General features: G+C 42.0%; 1 protein-coding gene across 2 annotated transcripts in view; it reads left to right on the top strand.

The window, feature by feature from the left end:
* atrnl1a (attractin-like 1a) overlaps positions 1-19,465 on the top strand; it is a 425,977-nt gene that overhangs the window by 169,996 nt on the left and 236,516 nt on the right. For both annotated transcript variants that reach the window (XM_075481032.1, XM_075481024.1), the window contains one exon: positions 9,392-9,485. In XM_075481032.1, the coding sequence (XP_075337147.1) occupies positions 9,392-9,485 (94 nt within the window). The remainder of the gene's footprint in view (positions 1-9,391; positions 9,486-19,465) is intronic.

Here is a 19,465-nt window from a genome sequence, read left to right as displayed (position 1 = left end):
TATGAATTAAAGACCCCCATTCCTGCGACCCGCCCAACCGAGGGTGGGGGTGTCACTCTTGCCTGCATTCAAAACCTGAGAGCCCTGTAACGTAAAACATCCAGGTCCTGTTGATTGTAATATCAACAGGTTCAGGCTCAGAGGCAGAGGCGGGCTCAGAGGCAGAGGCGGGCTCAGAGGCAGAGGCGGGCTCAGAGGCAGAGGCGGGCTCAGAGGCGGGCTCAGAGGCGGGCTCAGGGGCGGGCTCAGGGGCGGGCTCAGGGGCAGGCTCAGGGGCGGGCTCAGGGGCGGGCTCAGGGGCGGGCTCAGAGGCAGAGGAGGGCTCAGGGGCAGGCTCAGAGGCAGGCTCAGGGGCAGGCTCAGGGGCAGGCTCAGGGGCGGGCTCAGGGGCGGGCTCAGGGGCGGGCTCAGAGGCAGGGGCAGGCTCCCTCATACCTCTAGCTCTCCCTTTCATTGAGGCAGGGAAAAGTAAAATGACAGGTGAAAATAGATAAAATGTCGGTGCATACTTGAAATTAAAGTGTTACTGCAACCAAAGCCATTTGTACTATATATATAACTGGATGAGAATCGATAAGGAACTGAATTGATATCGATAATGGAACCAGAATCATTAAATTCTTAACAATTCCCTACACATGTAACATCGTGTACCTTAAAAAAAAAGCTCATTATAACCTTAAATAAACCCAACAAGAGGTCTGTCTGTCGCTTGGAATTTACTGTTCAACATTGGCATCGGTTCTGTGAGAACGGCTCTCTTTATTTTATCGTCTAACCTGAACCGATCTAAACAGGCTGACCCACCTGTTCAGATGAGGCTTAATGGTACTGAAACATGGGTTTGACAGGAGAGGAACTCAGGTGTCATCGCCGCAGCTTCTCCTGATGTTTATTTTCCACCTTTTTTAATGATTTTCAGACACTTTCAACAAATGCCGTTGCAGCTTGTATCCATATATGCGTTTATTATCATGTGCACATTCGTAAAAACATTTTAAATCTGGTTCCAGAGTAATTAATTACATTTGGTGAAAGTTTCTCGAACTAAAAACATTCTTCATGGCCATCGTTTTTCATCAGCTCAGAAAATACACAAGTGTTATCTTTACTTTTCTTTTGTTCTTTTTTAATTTATGTGCATTTTCCCCAACACAAACCCGTGTTTTTAGGAAAACGACCGTTGCTGCAGTGAGATAAACTGTCACCGCGCACTAAAAGGAGCTTCACAGAAGAATTCTTGCCTTGTTTGCTTAGCTTTCCTTAACGCTGCATGTTAATATTTGATAGCAGCAGGAAAGGATTAAGTGTTTTGCGTATAGTTTCTGAGTTCTCTGCTTCTTAAAGTCTAACGGCGCAGAACTCCCCCCTCCTCTCCCGACCATTAAGTTATCTCAAGTTTTATAACTGCAAAGCCTTTGGGAATAAGACAGGGCCGTCTGTAGGAACAGATAAGAAGTTCACTGAGGTTTGTTCTCTAATATTTTGCCACTGATTTATTTTCTCAGCTCCACCTGTGTCTGAATGACTCATGCAGGCAGCTTCCCTCCTACTCACCAGCAGCAGGCTTGTTTGCTGTTTTGTGTGTTGGGGGAGGGGTTTATCATAGAAGTCATATCAAATCAACCTTTTCTTTTTTTGCTAAGAAATCAGGTTTTTCTTGTGGCTTATTCTTCTGCATTGTCAGCAAATGTAATGTGTGATGTGCGCTCTCATCAGTCTATTTCATTCATTCGTGCTCTTCTTTGTGCTTCTGCTTCCTTCCACGATTGTCGTCTCTTAAGAAGTGAGATGACTGTTTCTGGACCCTCGAGCACAGCTGTTTCAGCAGTTTATCCAGTGATATTTCTGCTTAAGTACGACCTCAAAAATGATCTGATATTTCCACAAAGAGCCAAATTAAACGAGTAACGCCACAAATATTTCTCCCGTTCCTCCGAACAGAACAGCCTAAAGCTCTCGTAAACCCTCCAGGGGACATATTTTTCCTTTTAGGCTGATATTTTAAAAGATAAAAACTATTGAAGCTTTTCACTTTGCTGTGAAATCGGACAGGAAATCTTTTAAATCGGGTAAAGTGCTGAATAAAAGACCTTTTATTTTGACCACATCTCAAAGTTAATGGCGATTAATGAAGGAAATTAAACGGATCCAGAGAAGAGAAGAACCTACTGGATACTCTCATTGATTTTTTGCATTAATTTCTGATTTCTCTACTTTATAGCTCCTCTCATTTAGCCGGTTTTCAGTTGTAAATTATAAGATATTTCCAGTAATTTATTTGCAGTTCAATAGGGTTTTCTTTTGCCAGTTTGTTCAGTTTCTTCATTGGCTAACATATGGTTAGAAACTGTAAATGTTATTAGTCCAGATTCTTTCTATCTTTCACTATTTGGTTTCTGTGCCACACGATGCTGCTTTTGGTATTTGTTTACATATGAAAAGCAACAAAGAAAGCAAAGTAGCTAACAGAGAAAGAGCTCCCATGTGCTGCTTGATGTAACCACATCTACAGTTATCCATCAGGCTGTTAGTCCCACTGGGTTTTGATGTATTGTTAAGAAACAAGGTTTTTTTTTCCATTTTACTGACGTTAAATACACATAACAGCTCCCAATTTTTGATTTTGTCCCCGTCATCAAACCCAGGCTGAATCTTTTCTTTGTTTTTTTTTATTTTTAACCACAGAACCCTCCGTATATTATTAGATTGTTACATTTAACACTGCCTCTGCACAAAATTCAAACAAATTTAGCATTTAAAGGCAGATGTTGTACGGATACCTCAGACTTTTATTCACTCTTCTCCTTTTTAGTGAAGATTTCAAAGAATGTCTTCAGTCTGGTTTTCACCTGTTTTGCAGCATTCGGACTCAAATTAAAAAGGCCGAACCAAAGTCACATTTATCTGCTGAAGACAACTGTTGTTTTTGCTGTTTTAATTCAATTATCCTTCATTAATCCCCAAAGGGAAATTATATCGCCGCAGTATACAGGTGAACTCTTAGTGGACAGAAACTTGGAGCCAACAGATAGACATCTATGTCTGAAATACAGATGTTGTTCCTGCAGCCATGTCTCGGTAAAACAAATAATATTCCCTTCCGGATAATTCCTACTACATCCTCGTCAGGGCTCAAAGCTCGTCCATTTTATCTAGATCAGGTGTCCCGATCAGGTTTTATTCGATTTTAAGTAGAACTGGGCGAGTTAACTCGTTATTATCGGTTAACTCGTTAATTATTTAACGCCGATAAATATTTTATCGCGCATTAGCGCAGTTTTTTAATTTTTTAAATATAAATTTACATTTTTTTTTTAAGGCTTTTGTGCCTTTAATGGATAGGAAAGTTCAGAGAGACAGGAAGCAGGGGGCAGAGAGAGGGGGAACGACATGCAGCACAGGGCTGTCCGATGTGGGACTCTAACCGAGTTGTAATTTTGGCTTTTATTATTGTAAAAGTCTGATGCTCACAGGTTTTTATTTTGTAAAGTCTGTTTCTGTCTGCTGCGGAACCGTAAAAGAAAGTAATCGGCGGATCCACCAAACCTGTTCTTCCAGACGGCGGAGTCGACAGAACCAAAGTCATCTGTAAACACTGCCAAGTTGAATTGTCTTCTCACCGTAGTAGTTCTAGTCTAAAATATCACTTAAAGACAAAACACACAACTGATAGCAGCAAGTCATTCAAGGAAACAGACAGTGGAGCGAGGCTTCTACATAAAAACTACAGAAAGATGCTGATGTTAAAAGTGTGTTTGCACAACAAATGTTATGGCACTTTCATTCATATGGCAGCACATTTAAAATAAAACTAAATGCTAAAAGCTATACACTACTTTTGAATTCATTTTTGGATTTTGCGTACAAATGTGATTAATAAGGGAAATCATGTGATTAATTAGATTAAACATTTTAATCGTTGCCCAGCCCTAGTTTTTATCCTTGGATATATGGCGGTGAATGAATGGGATCAGAGGCACAAAGCCTGTCATACCCCGGTATGATAGGTGGCACTGTACCCATTCCAACTGTTGCTAATAGAGCCACTTCCTGTTGACCTCTTCACCACCAACAACAACAACAAACTCAGGCATTAATCGTGATTAATCAGGGAAATCATGTGATTAATTAGATTAAACATTTGAATCGTTGCCCAGCTCTAATTTTTTCCCATTTGTTTTGAAATATAGTTCTGATAAAAAATTTTGAAAAAGATAATAAATATACATATATATTTGGCTACATATCCAATCCCTAAACGGGAGGAAACATCCAATACCGATCGAGTCAGAAACCACGTGATCGGATCGGGACATCCCTAATTTTTATCTGCCATGGATATCACATTTCCCATGATGAGCAAGGGAAGAGATGTTTTAAACTTCCTCCTCCTTTGTCTCCATTTTGTTCCTGCTCTGCGTCCTCGACGTCTTCTCCTCAACACATTTGAGATCTTCTTCCAGGCATTACCGGGGCTTTGAAAAAGGTTTTTTGGTGTTTTTTTTTTTCCTACTTAAAATTTATTTCAATGAGGAACAAAAACGCAACAAACATAGATTTTTCCCTGAGTTGTCATGATATGATAACTGCTTCCTCTCAGTCTCTGTTGTTCTTTTGGTGCTGTCGGTGAAGCCTCTGAGAGGAGATGAGTCTCTTTTTGTGTTTGCAACTCTTTAAATCAATATTGTGTGAACTGCAGGCAGAACCCTCACCTGCGATCCATACACCTGTGATTTGTCAATAATGTCAAATTTCAAAGGCAATTTTCTCCTCAGGGCTCCGTTATCAGCACTCACAGGTTTTTATATTTTTGTTTCTGGTCAATCTAATTTCAGTGTTTTGTTGTTGCGGCTCCTTTCAGCGTCTCAGTTTTTTCAGGTTGAAGAACATCAATTTTGGCTTTCAGCCTGCTGACATTTAAACACCAGCCCTGTTTTTCCTCAGCTTGTGCACTCAAATCTAAATACTCAAAGCGAATCTCACGTGTGATTGTGGGTCTGTGGAAGCCACACAATCAGCTCTGTTTTCCAGAAACACAACCGGTTGTTTTCATCTCTTCATCCGTCGGTTCCTCGGCTTTACCTTGACCTGAGCTCACCACTCTTTTATTACAGAGGCTTGTCTCTGAGCCAATTGGAAAGAGTCAGAACGAAGCACAAAGTCATTTCAGCTGGAACGAGTGGCTCCGTGTGGATCAGAACACAGAAAAACACACCAACACAAGGGTACAGAGAACGTTCTCTCCCTGTCGTGGCTCCATGCAGAAGTGATTTAGTGTTTTAAATTACAGCCTCTGCTCCATGTGAATCATCTGGCTACATCATGCTCTGCTTTTAAATAACAAAACGATTAAAAAAGATTAGATGCAGCCAAAAAAAGCCCCCTGATTTCTTTGGTCAAACCCTGCAGCAAATAACAACCGTCACCATCTGGGATGTTCCTGTTCCAGGTGTTTGTTTGTTTTTTAGAGGATCACTTCCACTTTGACCAATTACACCACCAATCCGCCAGTTTGATACATTTTTTTTTTTTGGACATTTATTTTTTATTGTGGCCAAAGGATTTCAGCATTCTCACATCATCACCTCTCTATCTCCCCTTTCCTTCCCTCCCACATGAGCTGTACATCACCAATACAGAAAAAGAGAGTCCTTGGTAGTTGTTATATCCGAAACAATTTTCTCTTATGGCCACGAATTTTAAACATTTCAGCATTCTTCTAACTAGAACAATTTAAACATGGGGGTTCTACACTTCACATTTATCGAAAGTGAAAGTAAACATACAAAATTACACAGTACAAAATAAAGATATTGATCAGCAAAAATCTGATCTTATGTCTTTAACATAACCAGTCCATTTAGACCACATCCTAAAAGAGAGTAGGAGAGTTTTTCCATATCATAATATCCCGAGTCACATCTAACCATTCTTCAGATTACTTACCTACTTACTTCTAATCCAAATCCACTGACTGGACTTTACTGCCTCATCTGACTCTTCCTTCACTATTTTCCTCCCACTCTGTCCACTTACACCCAGCTCCCTCAACAATGAGACAATATAGTCCCATCTGTCAAAAGTGATATTCCATAAATACAAAGTGTCAAATCTATGGGGTATGCTAACCCTAAAGACAGCTTCTAGATAACAGAGTATTTCTCTCCAGTATACAGTTAAGACTGGGCAACACCAAAAGATGTGGAAGTGATTGGCCTCGCTGTTTCCACAAGCTCTCCAACAACCTGTGTTTGGTATTACAGTTTGATAATTTAATGGCAAATATTTTGAGGTTGTGTTTCAATGTTTGCTTGATGTTTGACTCCATAGTCATCTGAAAGTTGTTGTAACTACTTATCTCTGGCATAAAATACGTTCATCTACGCACTGATAACAGTTTGGTGAAAGTCGGCGTCCTTCGGGAGATATTTAGATCACTGGAGAACGGCGTATATCCATATAACAGGAGAGAACAGGGCAGAGACAATACAGCCTCTAAATAAGGCATTATCTGTCTTTATTTCACCAATACTTTAAGACCAATGAATGAATGAACGCGTACTGTTGCACTGTTAGCTCAGAGCTGCCGTGTTGTTGTTATCCGGGGTCTCTCTTTCAGTCGTTCACAGCCGAGATAGAAAATCTTGTAATATTAGCCCCAGTTAATCCTACAGCTTGTATTGCATTATTCTGTCTGAAAGGAGACCAGCAGGCGTTGCTGTGGTGTGCGTAGAGGTGGATGCTGGTGCAGGAAGCGAGAGCCGTCCCGTGGCACACTCCAAAAACACTGAGAAGTTTGTGTATTTTTAACCAGAAAAGCCATTTTATTTAGGTGATTTATTGTGTTTTCAATATAAATAAAAGAAAGATCAACTTGGCGAACTGGACTGATTTATAACGAGAGCGTGTGGTGCTCAGTGCTGGTGATTCATGAACTTTTCAGGGCAGAAACAGTCTGTTTCTGGGTTTCAGTCTAAGATGCATTTGAGACGGTCTCTGGTAAGCCCGACGTCCAGTTCCTTTGATAGGCTCTGCGTCTTCCTACGACCCCGTTGGCCTCGTCTGATGGTTGATTGTTCCACAGCTGAGCTCGTCACGTTCTCTGCTGTTATTGTTTCTCCCGGCAGCCTTAGAGTGAACTCTGCTGTTTTCGTGTTTATAACGAGGAAGGAGGAAGAGCTGGAAGGTCGGCGGCGTCCCGGCTTCCTCAGACCACATGTCAAAGGGTCGCTGGGCAAGGCTCTGATGTGTTCATCGATATGTGAATGTTAGGGGGGGCATGTTATAGCCTGTATGTGAATGTGGATAATAATTCGAACCATCGTCCCCTGCTGAACAACATCTGAACAGGATGAGCTTCCTCACACTGAACATGTTAATCTTCTAAATGAAACATTTCTGTCTTTATATTTGAGTTTTAATGATTCATTTACCTGTTTTGTTGAGCAAAAAGAGGCACAAATGACAGAAATCCTTGTCTTTCAGGACAAATATTCATTGACTAATGTAATTGGTTTCAAAGGGACCATCGGCACATTAATCTGATGGACTGAAGCTGGTTAATGACTCCAATATTGTCTTTTTTATTTCATAGCAGAGAGAATCTTTTGTAGTCTTTGTTCAAATCGCAGGTTATCCCCACAGTGCCGTTTGTCTAAAGGCAGAATAATGTGATCACCTTCAACAGAAGTGCGTTCATCTCGAAACTGACTGAAGTGGCACTCATCATTATGGTATAACGGTGTCTAAAGGAGGTGTGTACCTCCAAGAGTGCCATAAAACTCTAAACGTGTTGTTTTTCCAGACGTTAGCAAGCAGAGTTGTCAGCTTAACTTGGATAAAACTAAGGCTGGGCAACGATTAAAATGTTTAATCTAATTAATCACATGATTTCCCTGATTAATCAAGATTAATCGCATTTGTACGCAAAATCCAAAAATGAATTCAAAAGTAGCGTATAGCTTTTAGCATTTAGTTTTGTTTTAAATGTGCTGCCATATGAATGAAAGTGCCATAACATTAGTTGTGCAAACACACTTTTAACATCAGCATCTTTCTGTAGTTTTTATGTAGAAGCCTCGCTCCACTGTCTGTTTCCTTGAATGACTTGCTGCTATCAGTTGTGTGTTTTGCCTTTAAGTGATATTTTAGACTGGAACTCCTACGGTGAGAAGACAATTCAACTTGGCAGTGTTTACAGATGACTTTGGTTCTGTCGACTCCGCCGTCTGGAAGAACTTTAAAATGAAAATGGCCGAGTAAAAGTTTCATACCCTTCCCCACTTTTGGTGGATCCGCCAATTACTTTCTTTTCCGGTTCCACAGCAGACAGCAACAGACTTTTACAAAATAAAAGCCTGTGAACAATAGACTTTTACAAAATAAAAGCCTGTGAACAATAGACTTTTACAAAATAAAAGCCTGTGAGCAACAGACTTTTACAAAATAAAAGCCTGTGAGCAACAGACTTTTACAATAATAAATAATAAACCAGACTGGAACTACTACGGTGAGAAGACAATTCAACTTGGCTGTAAATGCATGAGTTTTTTTTTAAATTTATGTTGAAACAAGTAAAACAGGAAGTAGCGCCGGTTAGCTCCGTGAGAGACCGAGACCGAGGAGCACCTGTAACGGTGATGTTACCTGCTAGTTTATTTTTATTTTATTACTCCATGCTTCGTGGTGTTTGCTGTAACTGTGTGAATGTGATGCATTAAATAATTAACAAGTTAACGCGATAATAACGAGTTAACTCGCCCAGCCCTAGATAAAACAGAAGTTTCACAAATATGAGCTCACGTTTCCTCACTGGATCTGCTCAATTTTATACCTCCAGCATGTAAAGAGTAGGCAGCTACAGAGTCTGAGGGGTTTTCCATCTATCTAGCCAAACCATCTCGGATAAAAACATCTCGGATTGGAAAATGATCGATAGTTTCTCAGATGAGATCAAGTGAAAGTGCATGAAGTTACATTTGGAATAATCTGGACTTGCTTTTTGTTCCCCTCTGACTCCATCTTGGATCATTTAGCCTTTCTCCTCCTGTCCCCCAATGTCTTAGAAACCCATTTTATCCTCCCGCTCCTTCCTCCCACTCTCTCCTTCTGCATTCATTTCCTCACCGGGAGCATTATTAACCACAGTTCTGGGATTATTGTGTTCATACACAGAGTGCATGTCTTAGTGCTGGATGCTGAGCAGCTCTGTTGAAGTAGCTGAGGATTAGCGTTTGGGCTCAAAAAAAAGGCCGACTCGGCAGTATTTGCACAAGTTACACAAACGGTTCCAGAACTATCTCATCTTGGCTAGAAAATCTACTTTGAGATTCCAAAAATAAAATGGTAACACGTCTCTAATCTCCTTCTTTTTTTATTTCCTTCGCAGCATGCAAGTGTAATAGCCACGCCAACGTGTGCCACGCCAACACAGGGAAGTGCTTCTGCACCACAAAGGGCATCAAGGGAGACCAGTGTCAGCTGTGAGTGCACCTTCATTGTTTACCACGCAGTCATTCAACATCCATCTTCCCGACTCTGATGCAGAGAGCCGGCTGCACGGAGGTCTTCACGTGTTCCCGATCATCCAAATCTCATTTACTGATTTAATTTATTGGGAAATGCTCTGAGGGAACGTACGACTGGAAACAAAAGGGTTTGACTCTAGAGTCAGTTTGTGGTTATTAGGAAGATGGAGGAGTGTGTGTTTTCCCCCGACTGCGCCCAACCTGACCGCTGCAGCACGACAATATTCTAAATGAGTTGGCGAAGCGACCGACGCACCACAGAGACGGACTGAAACTGCTGCATCAATAAATCTATAAGGTTTGAAGGCGCAGTGTGTGTGTGTGTGTGTGTGTGTGTGTGTGTTTTCTTGTACTTATTGTTGAGTGAGGACCAAGTCAAGTTTTTAACCAACAGAGTGAGGTCATTTGTACATAGTGAGGTCATTTTGGCCGGTCCTCACTTTGTTTCCCTCTAGATGACCTCCTCAGGTTATATAGATGCTATCCTCTAATTTTCTCAGTAGGACCAGCAGCTGGTAGCAGCAGTGAGTGAGAAACTAAGTGAACCCCTGATCCAGCAGCTGGTAGCAGCAGTGAGAAACTAATTGAACCCCTGATCCAGCAGCTGGTAGCAGTAGTGAGTGAGAAACTAAGTGAACCCCTGATCCAGCAGCTGGTAGCAGCAGTGAGAAACTAAGTGAACCCCTGATCCAGCAGCTGGTAGCAGCAGTGAGTGAGAAACTAAGTGAACCCCTGATCCAGCAGCTGGTAGCAGCAGTGAGAAACTAAGTGAACCCCTGATCCAGCAGCTGGTAGCAGCAGTGAGAAACTAATTGAACCGCTGATCCAGCAGCTGGTAGCAGTAGTGTGTGAGAAACTAAGTGAACCCCTGATCCAGCAGCTGGTAGCAGCAGTGAGTGAGAAACTAAGTGAACCCCTGATCCAGCAGCTGGTAGCAGCAGTGAGAAACTAAGTGAACCCCTGATCCAGCAGCTGGTAGCAGCAGTGAGTGAGAAACTAAGTGAACCCCTGATCCAGCAGCTGGTAGCAGCAGTGAGTGAGAAACTAAGTGAACCCCTGATCCAGCCGCTGGTAGCAGCAGTGAGTGAGAAACTAAGTGAACCCCTGATCCAACAGCTGGTAGCAGCAGTGAGTGAGAAACTAAGTGAACCCCTGATCCAGCAGCTGGTAGCAGCAGTGAGTGAGAAACTAAGTGAACCCCTGATCCAGCAGCTGGTAGCAGCAGTGAGTGAGAAACTAAGTGAACCCCTGATCCAGCAGCTGGTTTTCTGTGGGACGTCCTCAGTCTCTCTCCTGGTTCTGGAGGAATCTTGTTCCCACTCTTCTCTCCAGCGCTGCTTCAGCTCATTGAGGTTTGCAGCTTTGGTTTCTGCACAGCTCTCTGAAGGTCCCACCACAGCATCTCAGTCAGGCTGAGGTCTGGACTCTGACTGGACCGTTGCAACACCTTGATTCTTCTCTTCTTCTCACATTCTGCTGTAGATCTGCTGCTGTGTTTGGGACCATTGTCCCAAAATCTTTTAGTATTGCTCAGCGTGGCTGATGTCTTAAACTTTAAAACCGTTATCAACACAAGTCAATGCATTTACAGCAGAACACGTCTCTATATCTGTTCACGGTATGAGCTATTGAAGTTTCCTTTCACAATCATCAATTTTTAATTTCTTATTAAGGCGAGACACTACAGGTGAATAGGGTAATATTTAAGAATAATAGATATCACCATGAAACTTCCTCAGTTGATTACTTATACCAGTATGAAAAAAAAATGTATTACAAGTTTTAGAAATTTGTATGTTTAATTTAGCAAATTATCATATATTTCTGGAAGCTAGATCTGAACATATGATAAAGCCAGGTGCAAAATTCTTTTTTCATTTTGTTTACACTGAAAACAAGAAAATTGTAGAGGGATTTCAGGATATCTACTTTCATTTCCTAGGAAATCAAAATATACTGTCCATAGCCTAAAAAACATCGATTTTCGCCATATTTTTTTATTATAATGTCACATAAATCAGGCCAGGAATGATTCATCAACAAATCCTTTTGTAAATATCTTCAGAATACTGCTAAGTGTATAACTGGAAAGTTTGGTGTTAGTAGGTGCTCCATAGGCTGAGATATTGATACTGGAAAAATACAAAGAACTGATTTTGAGAAAACGGCATTTAAAAATTTAAATAGGGGAATTCAATACATTTGTATTAGAAAGAATTGTTAAAAAACAGAATAAATGCTCAGGCCCTTAAGAATACTAATATTGAATAAAATAATCTCATTGATAAAGAATACAAGCTCAATAAAATACAATAAAAGATCTTTTTCTTTGAAAGTTGCGGTGTTATGAGGCATTTTCGGAGCGTCAGAGTCCACCACGTGATGCTTCTGAGCGAATCATGTTAGCAGAAACGAGCAGCAGCCAATGAGATTTCGTCATTAGCTATAAATCCGCCTTTAGACATTCACGATTGGTTACTGATAGAAAGGAAGTGCTGTTAATTAGTTGACATATCATTGTGCAGGAGACTCAGAGCTTTCCAACGATACCGGTCATGACAGACTTCAGTAAATAGACGAAGCTCGGCATGGCGCGTTGGAATGCTAACTTTTTGGTAAATTCGGGCGAAAAGTACTGCCGCGAGTAAACAAAAAGTAACAACATAAACCTTTAAATTTATGTTTTCAACGTTTTCTTTATAGCACGTTGAAATAACACATGTTGAAGGAGTAGACTGGCCCAAAATCTTAAAATTGACCACTGCATGAAAAATCCCTGTTTTTGCCTGCCGTGTCTCGCCTTAATTCATGTTCAGCTGTCAGACTTTAAGCTGACAGGATTGTCCTGCAGTCACAGATTCGTCTCCAGTTTGTGTCCCACGAGTCTGCCGACCATCCTGATCCCTGATGCTGCTCCCCCAGCAGACCCCGGCGCTCAGGAGCTAAAGTTTGCTCATTCCCTTCTCGTACGCAGCGTAGGGTTGGTCCTCCTGTCCAGTCTGTTGTTAAGGTGCTCCACAGCTTCGACTCCCCCCTCACCCATGATGTTAACGGGCTTAGTCCTCGATCTGTTTCTCCTAAAGTCGACTCCCATCTCCTTGAGCTTTTAGGATTTCTGCAGGATCCCTGACTCCTGCCCATCTCTGATAAACCCCACCACCCCAGAGTCATCAGGAGGTTTATGGCCCCCTGTGGCGCAGCTACGTTTCTAACCGCCACATCAGACAGGGAGCACCCAAACTGAGGCCCGTCCGACTGACGGTCACCATCCATCCAACACCCATCCTGAGCCTCTCATTCAGTAGTAGACAGTAATCACTTGATTCTAGAGCTTTAAGCTTGTAGACAGTAGGCAGGGTAAAGAATTGGAACTTTATGGGATCTAGAGTCCTCAGAGGCTGGAAGAAGAAGCGGTGCCGCCTTTTTCCTCTCTAAACGTCCGTTTCTGCACAGCTAGTTTAGCTCGAGTCGCTCCCAAACGGTGTTTCAGCAGGTCGAGGAGCATTGGTGTGTCGTTGACTCAGAACGCATCATTCCCCTCCATGGGAGGAAGCTGGGTGCCCTCAGGCTGCAGAGGTTGCTTGTTTCACACAAAGATGATGCACAGATGAAGCAGTTTTCTGCCTTTTTCTGCTCATCTTGACGTGTTTGTGCCTGTAAATAAACTGTCTCCTTTGTATGATTAGGTAATTTGGAATAATTTTTTCCGAATCGAATCTTTGTCGAGTTGTCAGTGATGGCCTTACCCGTAAGACCAGTTAATTAGAGCCTAATGCTCAGATGTTTCGCACCCCTCGGACAGTTGAAGCTGTTTTTAATTGGGTTGTCGCGGCTACAAATTAAATGTACACGGGAGTGATCTATTTAAATCAAACCTGAGGCGTCCACTTTGCTTCTTTTTGTTTTCTCTCTGCCGTTTGATTGTTCGATCGTGTTTGTTTGGTTTTAATTGGGCTCCTCCCGAATCGCAGACAGTTCCACTAATTGACTGCCAATTTGTGTCTTTGACTGACTGAGGCGGCGTTTGTGGGTCCGAGCGTCGCGTCACTTTTGTGCTCGTGAAAATAAAAAAAACATGCAGATAAATCCAGATGCACACAGGTGGGACCGACATCATGTTTTATTCTCACACAAGTGTAACGGCGTATGAATCTGTGAATCACGGTGTGTTCTGAGTGATGAGGCCGGTCTCACGAGGCCCTTATCTTCTCCCCATTAGGACTTCAGCAAGCAGCTTAAGTGTTTGCCCCTTCTTTGTTGGAGCTCTGCATCCAGGACTTAAGCCCCCCCCCCCCAGAGAGAAAAGAGCTCGTCCCCCTCGTAGCTTCTCATTCTCATTCTGCTTATCCTCCTTCTCTGTAATGCTGCACACTGGATTTAACACATGAATATATGATGGGGAGGAGAAATAAATCATGGCCCGTCTTACTGAAAACCCTTCCTCTTCTTCAGGTGTAACTGTATTACGCGTTGATTATCGACCCTTTAAAGCTGATTAGCTCACTTTTATGGGTTTTATTTAATACTATTACAGTAACTCTAAATGCTCTTTAGTTGTAAACCTGTTTCTAAACAGGTTTACCTCCAAATGACAGCAGAATGATGAGCTTTGCACGTTTAATTTGTTTTCTGTTGGGGTGAGATCACGACCGGCGGACAGGATCGTGTCGCGTTGCTGAAATTTGACCAAAATCACATCATCCAAGACATTTTTGCTTCTGTCAGTCACCTCTTTATTTAGCCAAACAAAAACAGCATGAATGGCTTTATTTAAAAAGGAAGGTGCTTTCCATTTTGGCCTCCCTGCAGAGGACTCGTCTGATAAGAAACGGGGGAAGCGTCGAGTCGAGAAATCGCTGTGGGTGAATCTGAGTGAATGCAGAGAACCGGAGCAGGTTCAGGCTTCTTTTATCGTCTCTATTCACACAGTTTACTGATTAAAAGATGTGATTATGAAATATGGCATTGGGTCAGGTCTGACGTCGTTTACGGCATTCACGACCTTAAGCCCCCCCGCGTGCTGAAATGGGCTTACTGTGGTACTCAATTTATTCCCTTTGTGGCGTTCGGCTCGGAGCGACTCCAAAGCTTTTAAAGTCTGAGCGCTCCTGATGACGCCATATGCTCTGCACGCCAACTGTTGCTTTAATAAGCCTCTTCCTTCGTCTCTCTCGCTTCAGTTCGCCGCTCGCTGTGAAAGGAAGTTCACTTTCTATGCTTTGGCTTTTAGAAGAATCAACCAACTTTTTAGCGCGTCAGTCTTCGGTCGTTATAGTTTCCCTACGCTAACGGCAGAGGTGGGTAGAGTAGCCAAAAATTGTACTCAAGTAAAAGTACTGTTACTTTAGAATAATATGACTCAAGTAAAAGTAAAAAGTAGTCATCCAAATAATACTTGAGTAAAAAAGTGTTCAAGTACTGAGTAACTGTTGAGTAACGTCTGATTTATTTGTTAACACAAGCATTCAATCAGACAGACAAAAATACTAAATAATCATCTTTAGGCAAATTAGAGTTCATCCAATTGATAAAATAAATTAAAATGAATTAATTAATTACAAAATAGCTTAAATTATAATATTCCAGGTGAAATCAAGAACTTCAATAAAAAATAAAAGAGACTTAGGAAATGTTTAAAACATATGTAACCCATATGTAACCTAAAAAACAAACATTCATCTATCCATGGGGGAAAAAACTACTTTAGGAAACTTACCGCTACATGTTTCCTCAAGTTAGATGTTGAGTTTCTGCTGAAATGTGCGTTTGTTTTGGTTGACACAGAAGACACATAATGTAGCTGCTGTTTCTCACTCTTTGTAAGGTAAACATGCTTTCAGTATGAGGCCTCGTCTGTGTCTTCATTTCCCACCGTTGATTCTGACATTTTTCATCTGTTTCTTTGTTTGTTTGCTACGACTGTAAACTGTAAAGCTAACCCGTCCCGCCGCTGAGATTGAGTATGGTCACGTGACCAGACTGCACGGCTACGTGTGATTGGTGAAACACAGTCAGGTGGTAGAGCCTTTGGCGGAAGTCTCTCTCTCTGTCAGAATAAAACATTAAAATGAGGCGTACGCGGGGGGATAAAAATAATGAGGCGTAGAATACCAAAGAGGTAAGAAGAAAAGTAACCAGCTCATTGTAGCCTAATGTAGCGGAGTAAGAGGACAGTTTCTTCTGCACAAATCTACTCAAGTAAAAGTAAAAAGTATAGAGATTTAAAACTACTCCTAGAAGTATCATTTTTTTCAAAAACTTACTCAAGTAAATGTAACTCATTACTACCCACCTCTGGCTAACGGACACCTCTCAGCCCAAAGTCTGCTGACGGGAACCGTTAAACCAGCTTACAGACGAGTTTAATTTCAACAGTTTGGTGAATCCTCCTGCAATTGGAGATCTTGAAGTGAAAAGTCATTCATCCAGCTGTAAATACAGGTGCTATATTTATTACCTTGGATTGGAAGACTGACATTAGGGTTGTTTTTGGCTGCAGCACTGCACAGGGATTGATTAAAAACCAGCTGAAAACCCCAAAGATGCATATATCCTCAGTGATTCAAGCCGTTCCCTGAAGCTGCTCCAGCTGCAGGATGTGCACGAGTGAAAACTTCATCAAATGGCAAACAAACACGGGGGGCAGCCGTGTGGGTCCGGCGATCCGAAAGGTCTGTGGCGAGAGTCCTTTAATAACACAGTGAGTCTGATAATGGCTGTCAGGGCTGTGACATTCTCCTCCAGGTCTGAGCATCCAGTGGAATGAAGAAACGAGTGTTTCAGAGCGTAGACTTTAAGACCGTTGGTGGCAGAGCTGCACGATTTGGGGGGGAAAAACATCCACATTGTGATGATTGAAGTCAGTGTTGAGAATAGATAATTAAATGGTGTCATGACTCACCTTGTGTGGTTAGCTGAGTAAATGCACATAAATTACTGATATTGCTGAATTGTGCATTGCTCAACGCACACATACAACAACTAAGAAACCCAAATTGTTTGTGGGGTTGTGTTTAGTTTTGTATGGGGCTGGGCTAGTTATCTCGTTATTATCGCGTTAACTTGTTAATTATTTAACGCCTATAAATATTTTATCGTGCATTAACGCAGGTTTTATTATTTATTTTATTATTGTAAAAGTCTGAGGCTCACAGGCTTTTATTTTGTAAAAGTCTGTTGCTGTCTGCTGCGGAACCGGAAAAGAAAGTAATCGGCGGATCCACCAAACATGGAGAAGGGTACGGAACTTTTACTCGGCCATTTTCATTTTAAAGTTCTTCCAGACGGCGGAGTCGACAGAACCAAAGTCATCTGTAAACACTGCCAAGTTGAACTGTCTTCTCACCGTAGTAGTTCCAGTCTAAAATATCACTTAAAGGCAAAACACACAACTGATAGCAGCAAGTCATTCAAGGAAACAGACAGTGGAGCGAGGCTTCTACATAAAAACTACAGAAAGATGCTGATGTTAAAAGTGTGTTTGCACAACAAATGTTATGGCACTTTCATTCATATGGCAGCACATTTAAAATAAAACTAAATGCTAAAAGCTATACACTACCTTTTGAATTAATTTTTGGATTTTGCGTACAAATGCGATTAATTGTGATTAATCAGGGAAATATGTGAATAAATAGATTAAGAATTTTAATCGTTGCCCAGCCCTAGTTTTGTAAGATAGTCTAATCTGCACTCTCTGGGCCGTATGAGGCGCACAGCACCTTTCTGTTCAATGTCCGATTCCTTGAAGGCTAAATATCGCCTGTTTGGCCACCGGTTCTGTGTCGCTCAACCTGACATCAGCAGTAAGGAGGACGCTGCTCATTGGAGGGATTATTTACCCCTTCTGGCTTGAAAATGTCCCGAAAGTGTGGACCCTTTTGGACCCGTTGCCCCCTGCGACCTGACCTTGAATAAGGTGCAGATAACAAACTGATGGATAAATAAATTGCTGCATAAGAAATGAGGGAAAATAGTTAGCAGGTCAGTTTTAAAAGGAATTTCATGATTACCAAATGATCTGAAGAGCCGTCTTTGGGATATTACTCCATATATTAAAGTAAAGTACCAATTAAAAGACTTTTTCTAAATGGTAATCTTACTCTACAATAACAGCTAATCTGGGGTCTTACCTTCCAGTTTCCAGCAACACATGCAAGCGAGTCACCGTCAGCCACAGCAGGACAACAGACTCGTAAAGATGCCATCACCGGCATGACGGAGAGATGTGCAGCCCGTCGGTGTCGCTTATCTTTACGCCCGTGATATACTCGACAGTTACAGCCTGAGCTGCCACATTAAAGAAACTGCTCGCTAACATTTGTTCGAGCTTGATCTCGTCTGCGTTTGGTAGAGATAAGTGCTCAGTTGAATATAAGTCCTGCGTGAATGGGTGAATGACTTGAACTAATGCTTTTAGGCGTCCGCAGGACTCAAAGAACGTTACCTTCCTCCAGTCCATTCTGTTGGCTGGTGGTGACACAAATTCAACACATTTTGAGCTGATTGACACCTTTACTTCCCCAACATGCTCCACTTAAAAGATAAACGGGCAGAGTGTTGGAGCAGATCGACTCTTCTTAGAAGTAGATTCTCACCGGGAAGCGACTCACTCCGTCCCTGCTTGCCATTTCTTTCCCAGTATTAAAAGAGATTAATCTCTTTTAAGGTATCCAGGCCTCCTGTTAGAGTGCTCTGGATAACAGGAAGTAACCAGAGTTTCTGGGGAAAGCCAACTCAAAACCTTTTCACCGATATGACCTCAATCTATGTGTTCAGGGCCTAAAACATTCTGGGATTTGTAAACCATCAGCAGGCTTTTAAAATCTATTCTGTGACTGACTGGAAGCCAGTGTAAAGATTTTAAAACTGGTGTGATGTGTTCAGATCTCTTAGTCCGGGTTAAAACTCCAGCAGCAGCGTTCTGGATGAGCTGCAGATGTTTAATGCTCTTTTTGGGAAGTCCAGTTAAAAGAGCATTACAGTAATCGAGTCTACTGGAGATGAATGCATGGATGAGTTTCTCCTGGTCTGTTTGGGAGAGGAAACCTTTAATTCTGTTGATGTTTCTGAGATGGTAAAAAGCTGCCTTGGTGACAGCTTTGATGTGGCTGCTGAAAGTCAGATCTGAGTCTATCAACACTCCGAGGTTACGAACTTGGTCAGTGATTGTAAGGTCCCGAGTCTCAAGATATTTACCAACGCTGACCCTCTTCTCTTTGGTCCCAAACAGAATGATATCAGTTTTCTCTTAATTTAATTGTAGAAAATTCTCTCTCATCCAGGTGTTTACTTCCTCCAGACACTGACACAGTACGTCTGCTGGGCTGCAGTCGTCATGTGACAGAGACACATAAAGTTGTGTATCGTCTGCATAACTGTGATAATTGATGTTAAAATTCTGCAATATCTGACCCAAAGGAAGCATATACAAGTTAAACAGAAGAGGTCCAAGAATTGACCCCTGGGGGACTCCACAAGTCATGGCCACTCGCTCAGATTCATAGCTGACAATTGTAACAAAATAACTCCGGCCTTCTAAGTAGGACCTGAACCAGTTAAGGACCGCTCCAGAAAGTCCAACCCAGTTTTCCAGCCTGTGCAACAGGATTCTGTGATCTACAGTATCAAACGCAGCGCTGAGGTCCAACAGAACCAGGACTGAAACATTACCAGAATCAGTATTCAACCGATATGACCTCAATCTATGTGTTCAGCAGCATTGGAAAGCACCTAGAAAGACCTCAGGGATGGGGCCGTGTAGGGCACTTAATATAGCAGGATTTGCATTGCTTTGGCTTGTAAATACAGAAAGAGGCTCTCTGCTCTTGCTGCTGGATGGATTTTGTATTGGGTGCAAGCTGCTAATAAGAGACGTTCATATGCTGCAGACATGCTGAGTCGGGCCAGTTTCAGTGCTTAAAGATGGAATGAAA

The sequence above is a fragment of the Odontesthes bonariensis genome, chromosome 2 (genome assembly GCF_027942865.1).
Source record: "Odontesthes bonariensis isolate fOdoBon6 chromosome 2, fOdoBon6.hap1, whole genome shotgun sequence".
Lineage (NCBI taxonomy): Eukaryota > Metazoa > Chordata > Actinopteri > Atheriniformes > Atherinopsidae > Odontesthes > Odontesthes bonariensis.
This window is presented reverse-complemented; position numbering and strand designations above follow the sequence as displayed.